The sequence below is a fragment of the Bos grunniens genome, chromosome 3, assembly GCF_055505025.1.
Source record: "Bos grunniens cultivar Pamir isolate PY7600 chromosome 3, Bosgru_T2T1.0, whole genome shotgun sequence".
Taxonomy (NCBI): domain Eukaryota; kingdom Metazoa; phylum Chordata; class Mammalia; order Artiodactyla; family Bovidae; genus Bos; species Bos grunniens.
The window spans coordinates 91633648-91653343 of NC_141167.1; the positions used below are offsets into that span (position 1 = coordinate 91633648).

The 19696-nt window shown below is 38.1% G+C and overlaps 1 protein-coding gene across 12 annotated transcripts in view; it reads left to right on the forward strand.

The window, feature by feature from the left end:
* Nucleotides 1-19696, forward strand: part of MAGI3 (membrane associated guanylate kinase, WW and PDZ domain containing 3) — a 292911-nt gene that overhangs the window by 217038 nt on the left and 56177 nt on the right. For 10 of the 12 annotated variants that reach the window (XM_086391923.1, XM_086391925.1, XM_086391926.1 and 7 more), the window contains one exon: nucleotides 15882-15939. In XM_086391923.1, coding sequence (XP_086248049.1) covers nucleotides 15882-15939 — 58 coding nt within the window. Of the gene's footprint in view, nucleotides 1-15271; nucleotides 15358-15881; nucleotides 15940-17634; nucleotides 17781-19696 lie in introns of those variants that run through there. The other 2 variants (XM_086391931.1, XM_086391928.1) reach the window with 2 other exon arrangements.

Genomic DNA, 19696 nt, shown 5'->3' on the forward strand with positions numbered 1-19696 from the left:
TTCTGTTTAATGGTATGGTCTTACAAATAAGTATAGAATTTACCCCAACCAAAATGTTTGCTATGCCTTCTTGAATATAAAGTTTATTCATTTATGAATAAAATTTGCATTCCTTTTGTATGACTCTCAGAAATTTTATACCTTAGTTTAAAAAAAAAATGGGTGGATTAGGATGAGATTCAGATAGTCCTCCTAAAGATTAAATTTTGATCTATGAAAAAATATTTAAGCAGAATTTATACATATTTTTTCAGCATGAGAGAGTTTTTCTAGGAATAAGTAGAAAATGAAATGTTTAAAATGTATTTGTAATTATATAAAAAAAGGATACCTTAGAGTAAATCTATTGAAGGATGTGCAGTCCTCTACACTAAAAGCTATAAAACATCACTGAAATAAATCAGTGAAGACCTAAAATAATTGATGCAATATATTGTGTTTATTGATATACAATATAGATAGGATGACACACATTATTAATAATGATGTTCATTCTCCTTAAATTGATATCTAGGTTCTGTACAATCCCAATCAAAATTCTAAAAGTCTGTTTTTAAGAAACTGACAAACTGATTCTAAAATATATATGAAAAGGCTTCTCTGGCTTAGTGGTAAAGAATCTCCCTGCAAATGCAGGAGATACAGGTTCAATCCCTAATCCTGGAAGATGCCACAGAGCAGCTAAGCCCATGCATCACAACTATTGAGCCTGTGCTCTAGAGACCAGGAGCTGCAACTACCGAAGCCCTCACGTCCTGGAGACTGTGCTCTTCAAAAGGAGCCACCACAGTGAGAAGCCTGCACATCGCACCTAGAGAGTGGCCCACTGTCCACAACTAGAGAAAAGCCTGTGCAGCAGCAAAGACCCAGCTCAGCCAAAAATAAGTTTAAAAAATTAAGTTACTTTAAAATATATATATATACATGGAAATAGTGTACAAAGGCTTTAGTTAGCCAAACAGTCTTGAAAAAGGACAAAGATAAAGGACTTAGGCTACCAGGTTTGAAGGCTTACTATAAAGCTACAGTAATCAAGAGTGTTATCTATCCATAGGATAGACAAATGGATCAGTGGAACAGGGTAAGAGAATCCAGAAATAGATGCACACATATGTGATCACTTAATTTGCAGCCTAAGTGCCAAGTCAGTTCAACAAGGGGAGGAAAATCTCTAACAAATGGTGCTGAAACAGCTGGCTCCTCAGAAGGAGAAATGAACTTCAACTATACCTTTACTCCATATACAAAAATTAATTTCAGATGGCTCAGTGATCTAGTCACAATAACTAGAAGCCTAAAGCTTCTAGAATAAAATACAGGAGGGTATCTTTAGGACTTTAAGATTAGCAAAGATGGAGGAAAAACTATAACTGTTGCATATTGCTGGGCAGAATGTAAAATAGTACAACTGCTTTGAAGAACAGTTTGGCAGCTTCTTGAAGGGTTAAATATAAATTGTTATATCACCTAACATTTCCACTCCTAGATATCTATCCAAAAGGAATGAAAACGTATGTCCACATAAGCACTTGAATGTAAATTTTTATAGTGGCACTATTCCTGATAGCTAAAAAGTGGAAACAACTCAGTTGTCCATCAAACAATGAATGGAATATTATTCAGCAAGAAAAAGAAATTAAATACCATGTATACTATGACATGAATGAACCTCAAAAAATGTTATGCCAAGTGAAAGAAACTAGACACAAAAGATTAGCTATTGCATGACTTCATTCATATGAAATGTCTATAATAGGCAAATCTATAGAGCCGAAGCAGATTAGTGGTTGTCCAGGGCTAAGGAAGGGGATAGAGATTAATCGTAAATAGCACAAGGGATAGGCTTCCCGGATGGTGCAGTGGTAAAGAATATGCCGACCAGTGCAGGAAACTCAAGAGACTCAGGTTCTATACCTGTGTCAGGAAGATCCCTTGGAGTAAGAAATGGCAACTCACTCCAAAATTCTTGCCTGAAACATTTCATGGACTCAGGAGCCTGGTGGGCTACAGTCCATGGGATCGCAAAGAGTTGGATATGACTGAGCGACTGAGCACGCAGCACAAGGAACCATATTGGGGTCATGAGAATTTTCCAAAACTGGATTGTGGTAGATAGCTGCAAAACTCAGTGAATTATTAAAGTCAATGAATGGTACATTTTTTAAAACAGAAGAGTTTTATATGATGTGTAAATTATACCTCAATTAAGTTTCTTTTTAAAATGACCAAAGAATTTGAACAGATGGTTTACAAAAGACAGAGAATAGCCAATAAGAGCATGAAAAGGTATGTACATCAACTATACCTCAATTTTTAAAAAAAAAAAAAAGCATTAAAAATGTGCTTATCATTAATCATCTCTGTGATTTATTCACACACCCTAGAAGGGCTAAAGTCAAATACACTGACAATACCAAACTTTGGTGAGATTGTAGAGTATATGGATTTGTACATGTTGGTAGGAATGTAAAATTATGTAAACACTGGAGAAATTTTGGCAGTTTCCTATGAGGTGTTATATCAAGAAAAATGAAAATAATATTCCCCCAAAGACTTCACCTGAATGATCATGACAGCCTTATTCGTAATAGTTCCAACCTCAAAACATCCCAAATATTCAACAGGATAATGGATAAACAGTTTGTGGTTTATTCATGCAATGAACTACTACTCATCAATACAAAGAAAAAGCTGTCGATAACATTCAAAAACATGGATGAACCTCAGAAACATGTTGAATGAAAGAAGCCAGATCCAAAAGAATGGGTACTCAATTATCCATTATTTAAAGTCCAAGAACATGAAAATTAATCTATACTGATAGAAGTCAGGAAATGATGGGGAAGGAGGGGAGAATGGTGAATTGAAATAAATATTCTCTGTAATGATGGACATCCTTTCCATCTTGTTTGGGGTGATGGTTATATAGGCACCTGCAGTTGCCGAAGTTCATTCTTTGTACTTGAACAAGCACGTAAATTGATATTTTAATCATTGCATGAGCACTTAAGGTCTGTGAATTGTGGTGAATACAAATTATACCTCAAATAATTTTTAAAATAACTTTTTATAACATACTTCCCTTGTCCCTCCCTAAGGCTTTTCACAGTAAGTTTCTTAAGGTGAAATTAGTCATTGTGAAGGTAATCTAGAATATGTAATATTATAGAATTGGACTTTTTAAAGATTATGAATGTGGTATTAGTCTTTTCAGGATGTCTCTTTTGCCAGGCTCCGTTCCTTTTCTTTTTCTAGGGCTTCCCTGGTGGCTTAGATGATAAAGAAATCTGCCTGCAAGGCAGGAGATCCAGGTTTGATTCCTGGGTCAGAAAGATCCCCTGGAGAAGGGAATGGCAACCCACTCCAGTATCCTTGCCTGGAGAATTCCATGGACGGAAGAACCTGCTGGCTACAGTCCATTGGGTTGCAAAGAGTCGGACATGACTGAGTGACTAACCCTTTTGCCCTTTTGTTCATTTTCCTACCAGCTGATGGTTTCAGTTCAGTTCTCTGCCTTTTCCTATTTTCCCTTGTAGAATGTATTTATTTTCATAGCCTTAACTACCAACTTACTGTAGCTAGTCTCCTTGTCTAAATCTCTAGTGTTGTCCTCTGTTCTGAATCCTGTTTCTGTATTTCCTACTACTTTTGAGACTTTCTTTTTGATTGCCCTACTGGCACTTCAGATAAACATATTTAAAACTGAATTTAGCATCTTTCTCCCACAGTCCCCACATTTTGCTTTCTCTCTTAGGTACCATCCTTATAATCATCTGGGCAAAATCCTTTGAGTCCTATTTGCTGCTGCTTCTCCTCTTGCTCTGTCCCCTATATAGTTTCCAATCCCTGCTGCTCTTTCCTTTTTCTATATTTTGGCAATATATTATTATGAAAATTTTCCAACATATAGAAAAACTGAGTTTTTCAGTGAATACATATATTATAATGATCATTTTGCTATGTTTGCTTTTTTCATATAGCTCCCTATGCTCCCTATTCTCTATTCATGCTTTTTTTTTTCTTTTTAATATCATCCTCTCCTTTCCTCTAACTACCACACATTTGGATTATTCTGGTCTCTTTTTTTCCTACAGTTCTCCTCCAATGTATCTTTTATGCCAGTGGTCTGTAAAATAAATGATGGCGTTCCAACTATTTGGGTATAGGAAGAAAACGTCAGTATCATGCTCTACTATTGTACATACAGATTGGCAATGGTATTCTACTTCATTCTCTTTGTCAGATTATCATATACACTCCTCAGTCTTAAAGGAAGAATGAAGCCGACTCCTTTGCTTTTGTCAGGAGCCCTGTAAAGTTTTTCAGTTTACTTGTGCACACTTAAGTGGATTTATAGACCATATTACATAGTTTTTAATTTACACAAAATTAAAATGTGACTTAAAAGGATTTCTATAAAGACACTGGTGATTAAAGGTAATACAGATATGCAAGCCCAAGGTAACAGTGAGAAAATGGTGGAGCTGACACTTCTCATACACCTCATAAGAGCTCTTTTCAACCACATGGAGGTGAAATTGGGATAATTGTTTATTTAGTCTTTATCTCCTTTTTAAATGTCTATTTTGTATATGCTTTATTATGTATATGTTAGTAGATTAGTATATCTATGTCTATGAATATATAAGTCTCTTGGAAGTACATGGTCAGATTTTTTTTTTGATAAGACTACATGATCAAAAAAGTTTAGCTACATTATCCATTAATCTTTCTAAAATATAACTGCCTTCATAGCTCTCCCTTGCTCAGGTTAATGGCCATTTTAGTTAATGGCTCCCTACTGTCAACAGAATAAAGTCTAGACTCCTTGGGAAAGTATTAAAGATTTTTCGTAACTGAACTGTATTCTTTATTTCTTTCTCAAAGTGTTTTCATACCATAAATATGACATATTTTTATCTTTGCTACAGGCCCATTTCTTTTTTTTTTTTTTTGTGACACTTTTAGTTCTTTTATTTAGCAGTAGCGGCTGTAGATTGGTCAGGAAGCTGGTAAGAGTCTTTCATACATACACACACAACACACACACAAGTATGCAATTGGTTGGAACCAAGATGCCCTCATGAATTCTGTATCTCCAGTGGCCTTTGATTCCTGGCGTTATTAAATCTGCATGTCTTCATCTTCCTTTTCTTTGTTCTTTCTTTTTGTTTTTCTTCCCACTCAATTACTGCTTGGTCAGCCTTCCTCCGTTTTAAATCGGAATGTTTGAGGCATAGATTTGGTTAAGTCCTCCTCAGCAATAACAGAAATTCACTCTAATATGAGTGTCCTGTGCTTCCAACAGCAGTTCTGTCTCAAGGACCTTAACCTGAGGTCTTCTGGAATCTGAGACTGGGCCGCGTGAGCTTTCTGCTGAGTTCGTTTTTCGCTGTCCCAGTTTCCAGCACAATGGGCCTTCCCCTGCACTGGGTTTCTTCGCCTTCTGCTTCTAGCGCCGGAGCTTCGCTGAGTTGGGCTCCTGTTGTGCTTGGCCTCTTCCACGTAGAGGTTGTTTCAGCCAGGTTAAACCCGAGTCATGGCACCATAGATGTCACTCGAGTGTATGTTCCTTGGTTCTTTGTCTCGTCACAACAAAGATTTGGAGCAACGGACATTAAAGCCTTCACAAACCGTGTTACAGCTCTTAGGCAAATCAGTGTTACAGCTCTATTTTATTTATAAGATAGCAGGAGAATCCAAGACTCGAAGAGAAGAGAGTGGAAGAGTACGTGGGGAGGGAGAAAAAGAGAGAGAAAGAGAGTGCGCACGCATGCACACGGGAGAGAGAGTCCCTATCTTTGCCACAGGCCCATTTCTTATGCCAGGAACCAACCTTGTTCCCTGTGTCCACTTGGCTTATATCTGCTTATCCTTTTAAGCTCAAACATATAATTTTTGTAGCCTCCTCCGTTTTTCTCTTCCAGGTCAGGATTAGGTGTTCTTGCCTCTGTGCACAGCATGTTTCTATTGTAGCACCTATGGCATTGCATTGTTACTAGATACCTATACTCTGTAAGAGCAGTAGTTTTGTCTTATCTATTTATCCCTTCAGTTGAGACTTAAATGTTTGGAAGGAAAGGAGGAGGAAAAGAAAGGAAGGAAAAGAAGGAAAGAAGCCACTCTATCCTTCGGGCATCCTTCTTGAAAATAATATTTAATCTCCTTAGGGTTCTGGGGGAAGCAAAACATAATAATTCTACCTCAGGACTTCCCCGGTGGTCCAGTGGTTAAGACTCCACACTTCCAATGCAGAGGGCAACCATTCAATCCCTGGTGTGGCAGGTGGGGATCCCACATGGCTCATGGCCAGAAAAAGAAAAGAAAAAAATCTATCTTCATTCATTAGTGAGGAGTCAATAGAGAAATAAGACATAGGAAACAAAGATGAGATTAGAATACCATCTGATGAGTGAACATGGCTTTAGCGCCACACCTATATTGGGCTTACTGATATTGCACCCCTACCAGAGGGAGACTTAAGCACTCACTCTCCAGCCTCTGTATTCAGTTGTTTGGCTCCTCCCACAAGGCAGATATGGCAAAAGATCAGATAGCACCCTCTCTGCAGGCAGGCTAGCATCAGAAGCCACAAGAGGACCCAGAAGGCCCCAAGCCAAACACACTGAATTCATTCTCTAAAGCTCACCTATCAAATAAGGCATTCTTTCTTCCTTGGAGAACAAAGTAGAGGGGTTCAGGAAATTGAAAATGATTCTCTGCAAAAGTGTGTTGTTCCCCTAAAGCTCTTTGCATTATGGGTGACTGTATGCCTTGGTTCAGAGAAGGCAATGGCACCCCACTCCAGTACTCTTGCCTGGAAAATCCCATGGACGGAGGAGCCTGGTAGGCTGCAGTCCATGGGGTCGCTAAGAGTCAGACACGACTGAGCGACTTCACTTTCACTTTTCACTTTCATGCATTGGAGAAGGAAATGGCAACCCACTCCAGTGTTCTTGCCTGGAGAATCCCAGGGACGGGGGAGCCTGATGGGCTGCTGTCTATGGGGTCACACAGAGTCGGACACGACTGAAGCGATTTAGCAGCATGCCTTGAGTGGTGAGGGACTAATCCTCCTTATTACTACTGTCCCAGTATAATTAATAATAGGGTCTCCTTTTACTCTTAAAAAGTGGAGAATACATTACATGGTGATCTTAATTGTATCATTCTTAAGATCAGTTGAGTTCAGTTCACTCGCTCAGTCGTGTCCAACTCTTTGCGACCCCAGAACCGCAGCACACCAGGCCTCCCTGTCCATCACCAACTCCCAGAGTTTACCCAAACTCATGTCCGTTGAGTCGGTAATGCCATCTAACCATCTCATCCTCTGTCATCCCCTTCTCCTCCTGCCCTCAACCTTTCCCAACATCAGAGTCTTTTCAAATGAGTCAGCTCTTCGCATCGGGTGGCGAAAATATTGGGAGTTTCAGCTTCAACATTAGTCCTTCCAATGAACACCCAGAACTGATTTCCTTTAGGATGAACTGGTTGAATCTCCTTGCAGTCCAAGGAACTCTCAAGATTCTTCTCCAATACCACAGTTCAAAAGCATCAATTCTTCTGCACTCACAATCACAGACAACTAGCCAATCTGATCACACGGACCACAGCTTGTCTAACTCAGTGAAACTAAGCCATGCTGTGTGGGGCCACCCAAGACGGATGGGTCATGATGGAGAGGTCTGACAGAATGTGGTCCACTGAAGAAGGGAATGGCAAACCACTTCAGTTCTTAAGATAGAGCAACCAAAATTGCACTCAGGGATGTTCAAAGTGTTTTAATCCAAGAGGTACTCCCCAACCCCTATTACTGGAGATGCCTTTGCAACATTACCTGTATTTCTCTATGGTGGTGGTTTAGTCGTGAAGTTGTGTCTGACTCTTGTGATCCCATGGACTGTAGCTTGCCAAGCTCCTTTGTCCATGGAATTCTCCAGGCAAGAATACTGGAATGGCTTGCCATTTCCTTCTCCAGGGGATCTTCTGGTCCCAGGAATCAAACCTGGGTCTCCTGCATTGCAGTCAGATTCTTTACCAACTGAGCTACATAGTAACCTGTATTTCCCTTTCAGTTCAGTTCAGTCACTCCGTTGTGTCCAACTCTTTGCGACCCCATGAATTGCAGCACGCCAGGCCTCCCTGTCCATCACCAACTCCCGGAGTTCACCCAAACTCATGGCCATTGAGTCGGTGATGCCATCCAGCCATCTCATCCTCTGTTGTCCCCTTCTCCTCTGGCCCCCAATCCCTCCCAGCATCAGGGTCTTTTCCAATGAGTCAACTCTTTGCATGAGGTGGCCAAAGTATTGGAGTTTCAGCTTTAGCATCACTCCTTCCAATGAACACCCAGGACTGATCTCCTTCAGATTGGACTGGTTGGATCTCCTTGCAGTCCAAGGGACTCTCAAGAGTCTTCTCCAACACCACAGTTCAAAAGCATCAATTCTTCGGCACTCAGCTTTCTTCACAGTCCAACTCTCACATCCATACATGACCACTGGAAAAACCATAGCCTTGACTAGATGGACCTTTGTTGGCAAAGTAATGTCTCTGCTTTTGAATATGCTATCTGGGCTGGTCATAACTTTCCTTCCAAGGAGTAAGTGTCTTTAAATTTCCACCATCTGCAGTGATTTTGGAGCCCTAAAAAATAAAGTCTGCCACTGTTTCCACTGTTTCCCCATCTATTTGCCATGAAATGATGGGACGAGATGCCATGATCTTCGTTTTCTGAATGTTGAGCTTTAAGCCAACTTTTTCACTCTCCTCTTTCACTTTCATCAAGAGGTTTTTTTAGTTCCTCTCACTTTCTGCCATAAGGGTGGTGTCATGTGCATATCTGAGGTTATTGATATTTCTCCCGGCAATCTTGATTCCAGCTTGTGCTTCTTCCAGCCCAGCGTTTCTCATGATGTACTCTGCACAGAAGTTAAATAAGCAGGGTGACAATATACAGCCTTGACGAACTCCTTTTCCTATTTGGAACCAGTCTGTTGTTTCATGTCCAGTTCTAACTGTTGCTTCCTGACCTGCATATAGGTTTCTCAAGAGGCAGGTCAGGTGGTCTGGTATTCCCATCTCTTTCAGAATTTTCCACAGTTTATTGTGATCCACACAGTCAAAGGCTTTGGTATAGTCAGTAAAGCAGAAATAGATGTTTTTCTGGAACTCTCTTGCTTTTTCGATGATCCAGCGGATGTTGGCAATTTGATCTCTGGTTCCTCTGCCTTTTCTAAAACCAGCTTGAACATCAGGAAGTTCACGGTTCACGTATTGCTGAAGCCTGGCTTGGAGAATTTTGAACATTACTTTACTAGCGTGTGAGATGAGTGCAATTGCGTGGTAATTTGAGCATTCTTTGGCATTGCCTTTCTTTGGGATTGGAATGGAAACTGACCTTTTCCAGTCCTCTGGCCACTGCCAAGTTTTCCAAATTTGCTGGCATATTGAGTGCAGCACTTTCACAGCATCATCTTTCAGGATTTGAAATAGCTCAACTGGAATTCCATCACCTCCACTAGCTTTGTTCGTAGTGATGCTTTCTAAGGCCCATTTGACTTCACATTCCAGGATGTCTGGCTCTAGGTGAGTGATCACACTGTCGTGATTATCTTCGTCATGAAGATCTTTTTTATACAGTTCTTCTGTGTATTCTTGCCACCTCTTCTTAATATCTTCTGCTTCTGTGAGATGCATACCATTTCTGTCCTTTATCGAGCCTATCTTTGCATGAAATGTTCCCTTGGTATCGCTGATTTTCTTGAAGAGATCTCTAGTCTTTCCCATTCTGTTGTTTTCCTCTATTTCTTTGCATTGATCACTGAGGAAGGCTTTCTTATCTCTCTTTGCTATTCTTTGGAACTCTGCATTCAGATGCTTATATCTTTCCTTTTCTCCTTTGCTTTTCACTTCTCTTCTTTCACAGCTATTTGTAAGGCCTCCCCAGACAGCCATTTTGCATTTTTGCATTTCTGTTTCCCTTTGGGGACCCCAACATTTGGAACCTGGAGCCTGTTTGTTTTATGCCCAGCTGGTTGTTACCACATTTGCCATATACTTGGTCTCTTCTCTGAACAGGGAAGAAATAGCCCCACAATCAGCTATTTGCAGAATAGACTGTATCTAACTTACATTGTAGTCTCCATAGTACCTTGCACAGAGTAGATGCTAGTAAAGGGGATAGTAATAACAGTATGTTAAATGTAAGTTTTTATAGTTTAAGATATTGTTTACCTTCTGCTGAACATTTAAGATCTAGAAAAACTTTACAGTTCCTAAAACTTGCCCTTTTCCCCCCAGTCTTCTGCTATTCATAACCTGTGTTTTTACACCATATCTGATGCTTTAATGAGTGTACATGTTTGTCTTCCACTCAAAATAATTAATGTGTTAATTAAATGGTCATCTTAAAAATTCAACATCAGGAATCCATTTTACTTTCAACTCACTACTTTTCTCTTATGATGAAAGAAAGATTAAATTTTTTACTAAAGACATTTTTATAAAATGTGTTCATGTTGATACCTTTATAGAGAGTGGTAAAAGAAAATTATCAGTTGAATAGAGCTCCACAATGAGAAAACAATTATAATTTATATATTTAAATAAGAAAATAGCTATTTAGAGAAGAGGAATGATAAGTTCATGGTCCTTAGAACTAATCAGCGGCTTTATATGCCAGAAATAGTTTTGCTTTTTGAGTCAACTTTTGGCACGGGTAAGGTGCTTTAGCTTTTAAAATAGGAAAATATGGTTAGGTCTTTCCTATTTTCTCTTCCAGAGTTCTCAAACTGCTTTTTTTTTTTTTTTTACAACTCAGTTTCCAAAACAAGAAGGCTATTTCTCAAGGACTCCACAATTTACTCTTTAATACCGCAGTATGCTGAACTTTGCCCTCTACCTTTCTCGTGAAACTGCTTTTCTTAATGTTACCCGTAACCACCTGCCTGATTGCCAGATTTAGTGGACTCTTTTTAGCCCCTATCTCCAGTCCTGACAGCTTTATAAAGCATTTGCTCGTGTTGACCACGCTGTCCTCGTCTGTCTTCTTTGACTCCATTCCCCCTATTCTTACTTACTCCGCTCCTTAAATTGTTAATGCTCCTAAGCTTCTATTCTCCATCTTTTCTATTCACAACTTACCTCAGTAATTTTGTCCACTGCCGTAGCTTTAATTGCAGTGCCTCCCAGATCTTTTATCTTCTTCTGTTTCTCTTCTGAGGACAGGACCAGGTTCATATTTCCAAGAAATTATTAGGTATCTCTACAAGGATGTTGCATAGCCCCTCAAATGCAACACCTTCCAAACTGAGTTAAATCTTTTGTATACCTGCACTTCCTGCTGTCACCAACTGACCTTACATCCTCCCAGTTCTGTGAGCCTGAAACTGGTTATCGTCCTCAACTTTTCCTCACCCTATCTTCATTGCAGCTAAGTATCAAGTCCTATCAATTCTGACTTTAAAAAAACTGCCATCTCTTAAGTGTCCAGTGCTGCTCATCATTTTTTTTTTTTCTTATCTGTCTCCTGTGCTGTCTCAGTCACTTCAGTCGTGTCCAACTCTTTGCCAACCCATGGACTATAGCCAGACAGGCTCCTCTCTCCATGCAGTTCTCCAGGCAAGAATACTGGAGTGGGTTGCCATTTCCTCCTCTAGATATCTGTCTCCTAAGTGCCTCTAAATCCAAATTAACACTTCTTTCCTCTTCTCACAGCTGTTTCCATAGGTATCCAATAAATATTTTATAATGTATCATATTTATGCTTAAACAGCCATTAACCTGGATATCATCTTGACCTCCTCCCCTCCCACAGTCTTCGTGTTAGTCATTAATTTCTGTTGCTTCAACTTGTTTGTCTCTTATTATCCATTCTTTCTCTATATTCCCACTACCAGTGCCTTAGCGCCAGCCTTCATAATTTCTTATCTAGGCTACTAATGATTTTCTTATTTGCCTGCCTTTATTTTCACTCCACTCCATCTATTTCATCCTTTATTACTGTTACCCATAACTTCCCCAAATATAATTTAATCATGTCACAGTCCAGTTTAATCAGTTTCATCATCATCATCAAAATAAAGACCAAACTCCTTAACCCAGCATTCCAGAAATGTGTTTTGGTTCCTATTATAAGACAAGCCCCCTGGCATATGTACCTCACTCTAGTCCTATCAAATTTTTGTAATTACTGAAAATGCCAGCCATTTTTAATCCCTCAGTGCTCCTTGATCAGTGAAATGGCCTCCCTCTCACCAATGCCAACTCATTCTTTAAGACTGCTCAAATACACCGTCTTCTAGAATACTTTTCTGATAATTGTTTTACCAAGCAATTGGTGGTGGTTCTCAGCTCTCCCTCAAAAGCGTGTTTGTTTCATTATTATGCTTCCCTGATAGCTCAGACATCAAGAGCCTGCTTGCAACGCAGGAGACCCAGGTTCGATTCCTGGGTTGGGAAGATCCCCTGGAGAAGGAAATGGAAACCCAGTCCAGTATTCTTGCCTGGAAAATCCCATGGATGGGGAAGCCTGGCAGGCTGTAGTCCATGGAGTTGCAGAGTTGGACACAACTGAGCCACTAATGCCGTCACACTTTATATTTCGCTATATCATTTCTCTCTTCTGTCTTCACTTTTCGACTATGAACTCCTTGATGTCAAGAACTGTGTTTCTAATTTTTATTTTTGCATAAGGAAGGAGAGGGGAGGAAGAGGAGGAAGAAAGGGAAAAAAAGGAAAGAAAAGGGGGAGAAATTCAGTAAATGAATTGACTCACTGGATAGTATATAAAATTGCTAGGTATTTTAGTCTAGGTTTTATTACCTTTAGTTTAATAGGGCAAGTAATAATCACTTCTTTAACTGCATGAATCTACCCTGCAAAAACCTGTCTGATGTTATCACATGTGAGGGTTTAAAGTGATTCCTAAGAGTAATCCAGAAGATAAATTACCGATTTGTTTACTCGCCTAAAGAAAAGACTGTACTTTATCTGTTAGTTGCTTCTTTAAGTGCTAACTAAAATGCTGACTCAACTTCCACATTAACACTGAAATATATTTGTTGATCTTTTTTCTTATTAGGCATTAATACATCCTTCTTAGTGAATTTTTTAGGGAGCAAATGGAATATTTCAACTATCTCTATAGTTGCTTGATTCAGTTCAGTTCAGTCCCTCAGTCGTGTCTGACTCTGCAACCCCACGGACTGCAGCACACCAGGCCTTCCTGTCCATCACCAACTCCCGGAGCTTACTCAAACTCATGTCCATTGAGTCCGTGTTGCCATCCAACCATCTCATCCTCTGTCGTCCCCTTCTCCTGCCTTCAATCTTTCCCAGCATCAGTCTTTTCAAATGAGTCAGTTCTTTGCATCAGGTGGCCAAAGTGTTGGAGTTTCAGCTTCAGCATCAGTCCTTCCAATGAATATTCAGGACTGATTTCCTTAGGATGGACTGGTTGGATCTCATTGCCGTCCAAAGGACTCTCAAGAGTCTTCTCCAACACCACAGTTCAAAAGCATCAGTTCTTCAGCACTCAGCTTTCTTTATAGTCCAACTCTCACATCCATACATGACTACTGGAAAAACCATAGCTTTGACTAGACAGACCTTTGTTGGCAAAGTAATGTCTCTGCTATTTAATGCTAATCCCTTGAATTTATAGTTGCTTAAATTCTCCAAAATTCTCACAGAGCATAAATCCAGATGTGGTACCGTTGTAGAATTCATCCTTATATAGCACAATTGAGTTCTCATGCTATTTCAAGAAAATTTCTATTAAAGAAAATTCTTTCTCTCTCATAGGAAATTCTCCATGATATTGCTTTGGTAATATATAGAGCATTTTTCACAGTTTCATTGTTCATACAATCCAATAAATACTTTTATTCATGTAGCAGTTGCTTGGTGTTGACTTGAAGAAAAACACACAACATGAAGGAGAGTTGTGAGCTTTGTTATTTAGGGTCTAACTAAGGACCATCCCCCAGGAAACAGGCACTCAGTAACTCCGAGGATCTGTTCCAAGAGCTAGGAGAGGAGCCAGGATGTATATGAATATTTTGGTTAGGAAATCTATGTAGTCAAGCATACATTTTAGTAAAAGATTACTGCTAATCACAAAGAACAGATAGATATCTCAAGTTAATGGTCGTAGTATTTTCCTGTGTATGGGAAGAAAAGTCACTGGGGTCATTGAAATTCTTCCTTCAATAATCTAATTATCGAAGACCCATTTATCCAAAGCACAGAGCACCTCATCCTGTTTTATTTTTTCATCCCGAATTGCTTTCAGGATGCACTGGGTTGCAACTTAACCCTTGTAGAACTGGGTGATGAGTGATGCTCTTTGTTCTTTTTTCTGTTCACATGAGTCATAAAATATTGTACTTATTGATGATTGTTTGCCTTGTAGCTGTGGAGGATCAAAGTGAACTGAAGTATATCCCAGTTCTCAGTTGTTTTGATCTGTTTTCACATAGTAGTTACTTTTCAGCTATTCTCATCTTTTCCGTCTCAGACATTTCAACCAGATTTTTTCAAAGGAAAACCGCAAAAGCTCACCAGACTTCAAAACTACCAGTTAATATTATATACATAGGCAGAGAACTATGTATATAGGAGAAAAAGGGGTGGAGATGATTCAGAGCTTTTCATTAAGAAGCTGGTCATCTATTCTCTTCTTTTTTCCTGAATGTGGAATAATACTTTTTATTAGAGCGTAACGGTTTGTACTTTTTATCAGGTTCAATGGGATTTTTTCTTACAAAGTGGATACATTGTACTGCAGCTTAATGATATGAAATTAATAAGTTCTTTGATATTTTCTAAGCCTGTTTGCTGCCTAGCCTGTGTCATTTGTATATGTATGTATATGTGTCTGTGTTTCAGTATAGCAGAAACACAGTCTACAAGAAATTGAAAATCAAAGAGTGGTCATCATGGAGTACAACTGTAGATTTAAAAAAAAAACTTCCTTCTTGCTGAGCACCTGTGTATAATTGATAGCAATAAAAACCACCTGCTAGGAACACTCCTGCCAACTTAAACCATGTCTGACTAATAAAAAGATTCCTCAGCAGCCTTACCTTGGAAAACAGACAGAGTGGGAGGAAAAGAGGATTGATTCTAAGGGTCAATTTATATTAAAAAGACCAGAATTTTTTTCTTTTTTAGCTATCAGAAATTCAACTACCTTTAATTTTTCTGATTATATTTTATTGGTCACTTTACTTGCAATAGTACATAATAATTATATGTAAGATATTTCCTTGTGACCATTCACAAATAGAGATTCTACACAAGGCACTGCGTAGTTTTCCTTCAGACACTTAGATCTTGTTATTTCAAGAGAAAGTAGGTATTTTCTTAGATTTGAAGCAAATCTAAATTACCCACTTGAAATGGTTTAAATCCAAGACTGGACTTTCCTGTGGAGAGAAGTAGGTTAGAATGTGATAACAGAAATAATCGACAATTCCTTTGCATCATAGTGAAAAAATTAACAAGCAGCTGCTGCTTGTTACTGACTTGCAGGCTGTGTCTCACATCAGTGCTATAAAGCTATTTAAATGAAATAACTATACCAGGTGATTTTTTAAATACCTAGCATTTTTATGACTCATGATTCAAATAACACCTTCGAGTTTAATGTTGTCTTTTGTTCTCTGTTTCTGATTACTTGCTGAGACATTTACTAGTTATTGAAGAAGCCACTCGAGTCAAACTGTGTTTGTATTTTGAAAGTGAGTTCTTACCTTATCGTCTCCCAGATATCAGTGTAATGAAATAAACGACAGGAATTCACTTGGTAAATTCTTTTCTTGTTGGTTTTGAAACTGGCATTTCACTCAATTCTTTTTTTTTTTTTTAATTTGCAGAACTTCCTTACGGCTGGGAGAAAATAGAGGACCCTCAATATGGGACGTACTATGTTGAGTAAGTTTGTATCTCAGTTTATGCTTTCCCAAAATGTTTCCCTTTCATTGCACAATTTTAGGGAGTGAATGAAGTACCTTACACTTCTGCAATCCCGCTTCCAGGTTTTGCCACCAGGGGAATGAGGAGGTAGGGACAGTGGGCATTTACTTCACTGATTCTGTGCTCCCTAGAAATTGGCTTTGAAGTAAATATAGAGAGCCAAGGGTAAGTTGCTCAGATGACTAATAGCTGGAGATGTCATCAGTACTACTACGGCCTCTAGGAAGAGAAGGAGTGGATAGAAAGCAAAAGGTGAACTAGTAAGGTCGCTTTCAACACCACACCTGCATGATTCTGAACGCAGTGAAAGCACTTGAAGGGCATTGTATCATAGCGATCCAAAGTTTTGAAGTACATGATTACAACTGTTGTCTTTTTTAAGGAGTTAATCAAGGAAAACTTAGTTTTCTTTTTAGAGGTGAAAGTTGATTCTGACACAGCTGTTATAGTTAAATTTAAACATAAATCTGTGTTGGAATAGAGGATCAAACACCTGCCTATGTTAGCCAGAGAAATTAGGATAACATCAACTTCTGATTTTTCTTTCCCTTTTCTTCATTTATCTAATTGCTACATTGTTATGATCATTGGGATTGCTTTCTTTCCAGATGATATAGATAGAATTTTGATCTCAGTCATCTACAACCAGGCAAATAATTACATCAGAGAGGTTACTGTTAACTTGGGAACTAGGAGTCTGCATCATCTACCAAGGTAGTGAAGGCAAAATATTATTTATTACCTGGAAAAATGGTGAACATGAACATCTTCTATTTTTATGATTGCTAATTAGTTTTTCATCATTTGCTGGCATAAATGAATACCACTTCCCTAAAGTGAGTAACTGAATCCTGTTATAATGCTAGTTCTTATACTAGTGTCTAGGATGTTACTTGAGTCACTGTGCTTAGAGAGATGTTTGAAATGATTTCTTAAAGTCTAACTTATACTCTAAGAAAAATAACTCAGTTTGACCCTTAGATCTGTAACTTAACAGCTCCACTGAAAGGTTATGTTAATTTTATTTCATATCTTTCCGATACTATGATGTGAGAAGTATATAGCAGCTCTTTTGTTACTTTTTTCTAAGGTATATTTAGTTAAAAGAAAAAAAATAACCATTTTTCAAATCAAAGGAATATTTGAAGGCTAGCTGAAAAGAATTTGTGGTAAATTTCCCCCTAATAGTTAGTCTGTTCAAATTGGGCTTCCATCAACTATTATTTGCCATTAACACTGCTGAACATTTCTGAGATAATGATTCTCATTCTCTTAGTATCCATTCCAACAAATGTGAATGCATGGTCAAGAGGTGAAATTCATTTGCCTGTTATAAAATCTTGCGCTAAATGATCTGGTTCTCATTAAACAAGGATGTACTAATATTGAAGCAACTTCAGGGCAGTCCTGAAGTGACCTGCTCCCAGCTGTCATGGAGGCATGTGAAACAGCCTGATTAGAAGCAACAGCAATGGCACCGATGTGATTTTGTATGATAGTTCCCAGACGAGCTCATTCTACTGGAGGGTAATTTATTAGATTAAGAAAGAGCAGGCTGTACTCAAGATGCACATTAGTATGGAATCAGCCGAGTTCTGAAGTGTGGCTTGATTCCCAGATTAGTTAGGCTTTGAATCTCAACTATAGTAATCTGCAGTGAATTTACTGATGGAGATAAAAAGCTGTTACTTGAATGGCTACTCTCTGGCTCTCTCAGTTTGTCAAACCAGATGGCGCAATGATTGCTCTTGGCAAGAGCCTTATAGTAGTAACACTAACTGCAATGGCAGGTTTTTGGGGTAAGCATTTATTTTAGAAGATGAGATTCTGAAATGGATTAATTTATTTTTGGAAATAAAATTGTTCCCAAAATTTAATGGCAGGCCTTCCATAAGAATGCACATATCTTTAGAAATGTTGTCTTAATGTATTCTTTAATTGCCTTCCTACAGTTTGGTGACACAGTGAAAATATACATCTGCTTTTCATATCTTAACTTTTCATGAAGGATAATGATTTTGTTTGTGGAAATGAATTCTTAAAATTCATATATTTACACAAAATTTTAATAGAGATGAAATTTCAAATTATAAATTATATATTTAAATCAGGCTTGTTTGCTACTCTTGTTTACTTTTTCTGATAATCTATTATGTTCTCTTCTCTTCCCATAACTAGTTTTACAGAAAACAAAATTTGTTACATGTTAATAATACTATGGGTATAAGTAACTAAAGGAAGAGGAGAGTGTTTTTACTGTTTTGTTTTTTGGTTGGCATTTTAATCTAGGTAGTCTAAGGTGACAGATGCAATTACTCTTTTCTCTAAAATCTTACACTCTTTTGTCAAAGACTTTTCAGGAAAGGGATTACTCATTTGCATTCTTCTACTCTCTTCTCCCACACATTACAAAGAGTATAAATATAAATTAGTCCTTTTTATGTATTAATGCCTGGGTGGCAAAGTGAGTCATTCTAACTGATGACGTTCAAGTAAGCCAAGGTTCTTTCTAAACAGGTTTATTCTTTTCGAAATGTCAGTTTCTAGTTTTGTTTTTTCAAGAATATGTAAATTATCAGTATATAATAAATAACTTTAAAAACGGTACCTAACTTAACACCGAAGATTTTCATTCTCATGGAAGGTTAAACAGTTAACTCAGTTGATAAGGTCCTTTCTCATAGTAAGAAGCAGAAGCATACTTGAATTTTAGTGAAATCAGAACCCAAAGAATGTCACGTAGAGCTTGCCATATTTGGAGCTCTGAAACTGAATACCTACATCTGTTGCAGGGTTGCTAATGCACTAGAAGCCTGAAAGGCATAGAGAGGCATACTCGGAAGCGAGGGTACCTTGCTGTAAGGGTTTTTTTTTCTCCCTGTTGACCCCTCCTCCATCCCCATTAATGGTCACAAGTGGCAAAGAAAATATCCAAGTTGTATGACTATTTGTGTATAGATTTTGTAATATTCAGCTTATCTAAAGACAGTCATAATCTGAAATTCTCATGATTTAATGTTTAATTATTGATATTTAGTAATGTCACTTCTTGTTAAAATGGTTTCTACTGGAAAATGAATTTCAATTGGCTGAAATGTGTTTGTAGTGTAGAAGTATTAGATATAATTCCCCCTTGTTTCTGTGTTAGACCCATTTGCAGTCTTAAACATCTTTCGTATAGTAGTTGCCTTCTTAATCCACTTACAGTTAACTGGCTTGCCAGGATAACCAATGCTCAGTTCTTCTGTGAAACACGCTCTCGCCGTAGTGTATTGAATACCATCATCTAATGGCCTGCCTCTCGTCTCCCCATACTTTCCTGATTTCCACCACAGGCTTGTATGCTTTCAAAGAGTTAGTTATGATTGTTCCTAAATTGTCAAAAAGAGTTGAACGTATAATTATGTAATTAGTTGTTATATAATTTTGAAGCTTAACTGTAAAAGAGTTGGTCTGTGATAACAGTTTGATAAAAGCAAGTCACTTTGCTTTTTTTTTGATGTAAATTGATGTGGGTGAGTCAGTTGGAAAAATAATAGTAAAATTCTAGAAGACATCTGTACTCAGATTTCTTCAAAAGTGTCTTCACAGCTGCTTCACTTCAGAGAAACTTAAAACCCTCCTACTATTAACTGCCTTTAAAAAAAAAACTTAACTGATTAATTGCCAATAGTTCTAGCTATATCATATATGAGGGCTTCATTTATAGTTTTGA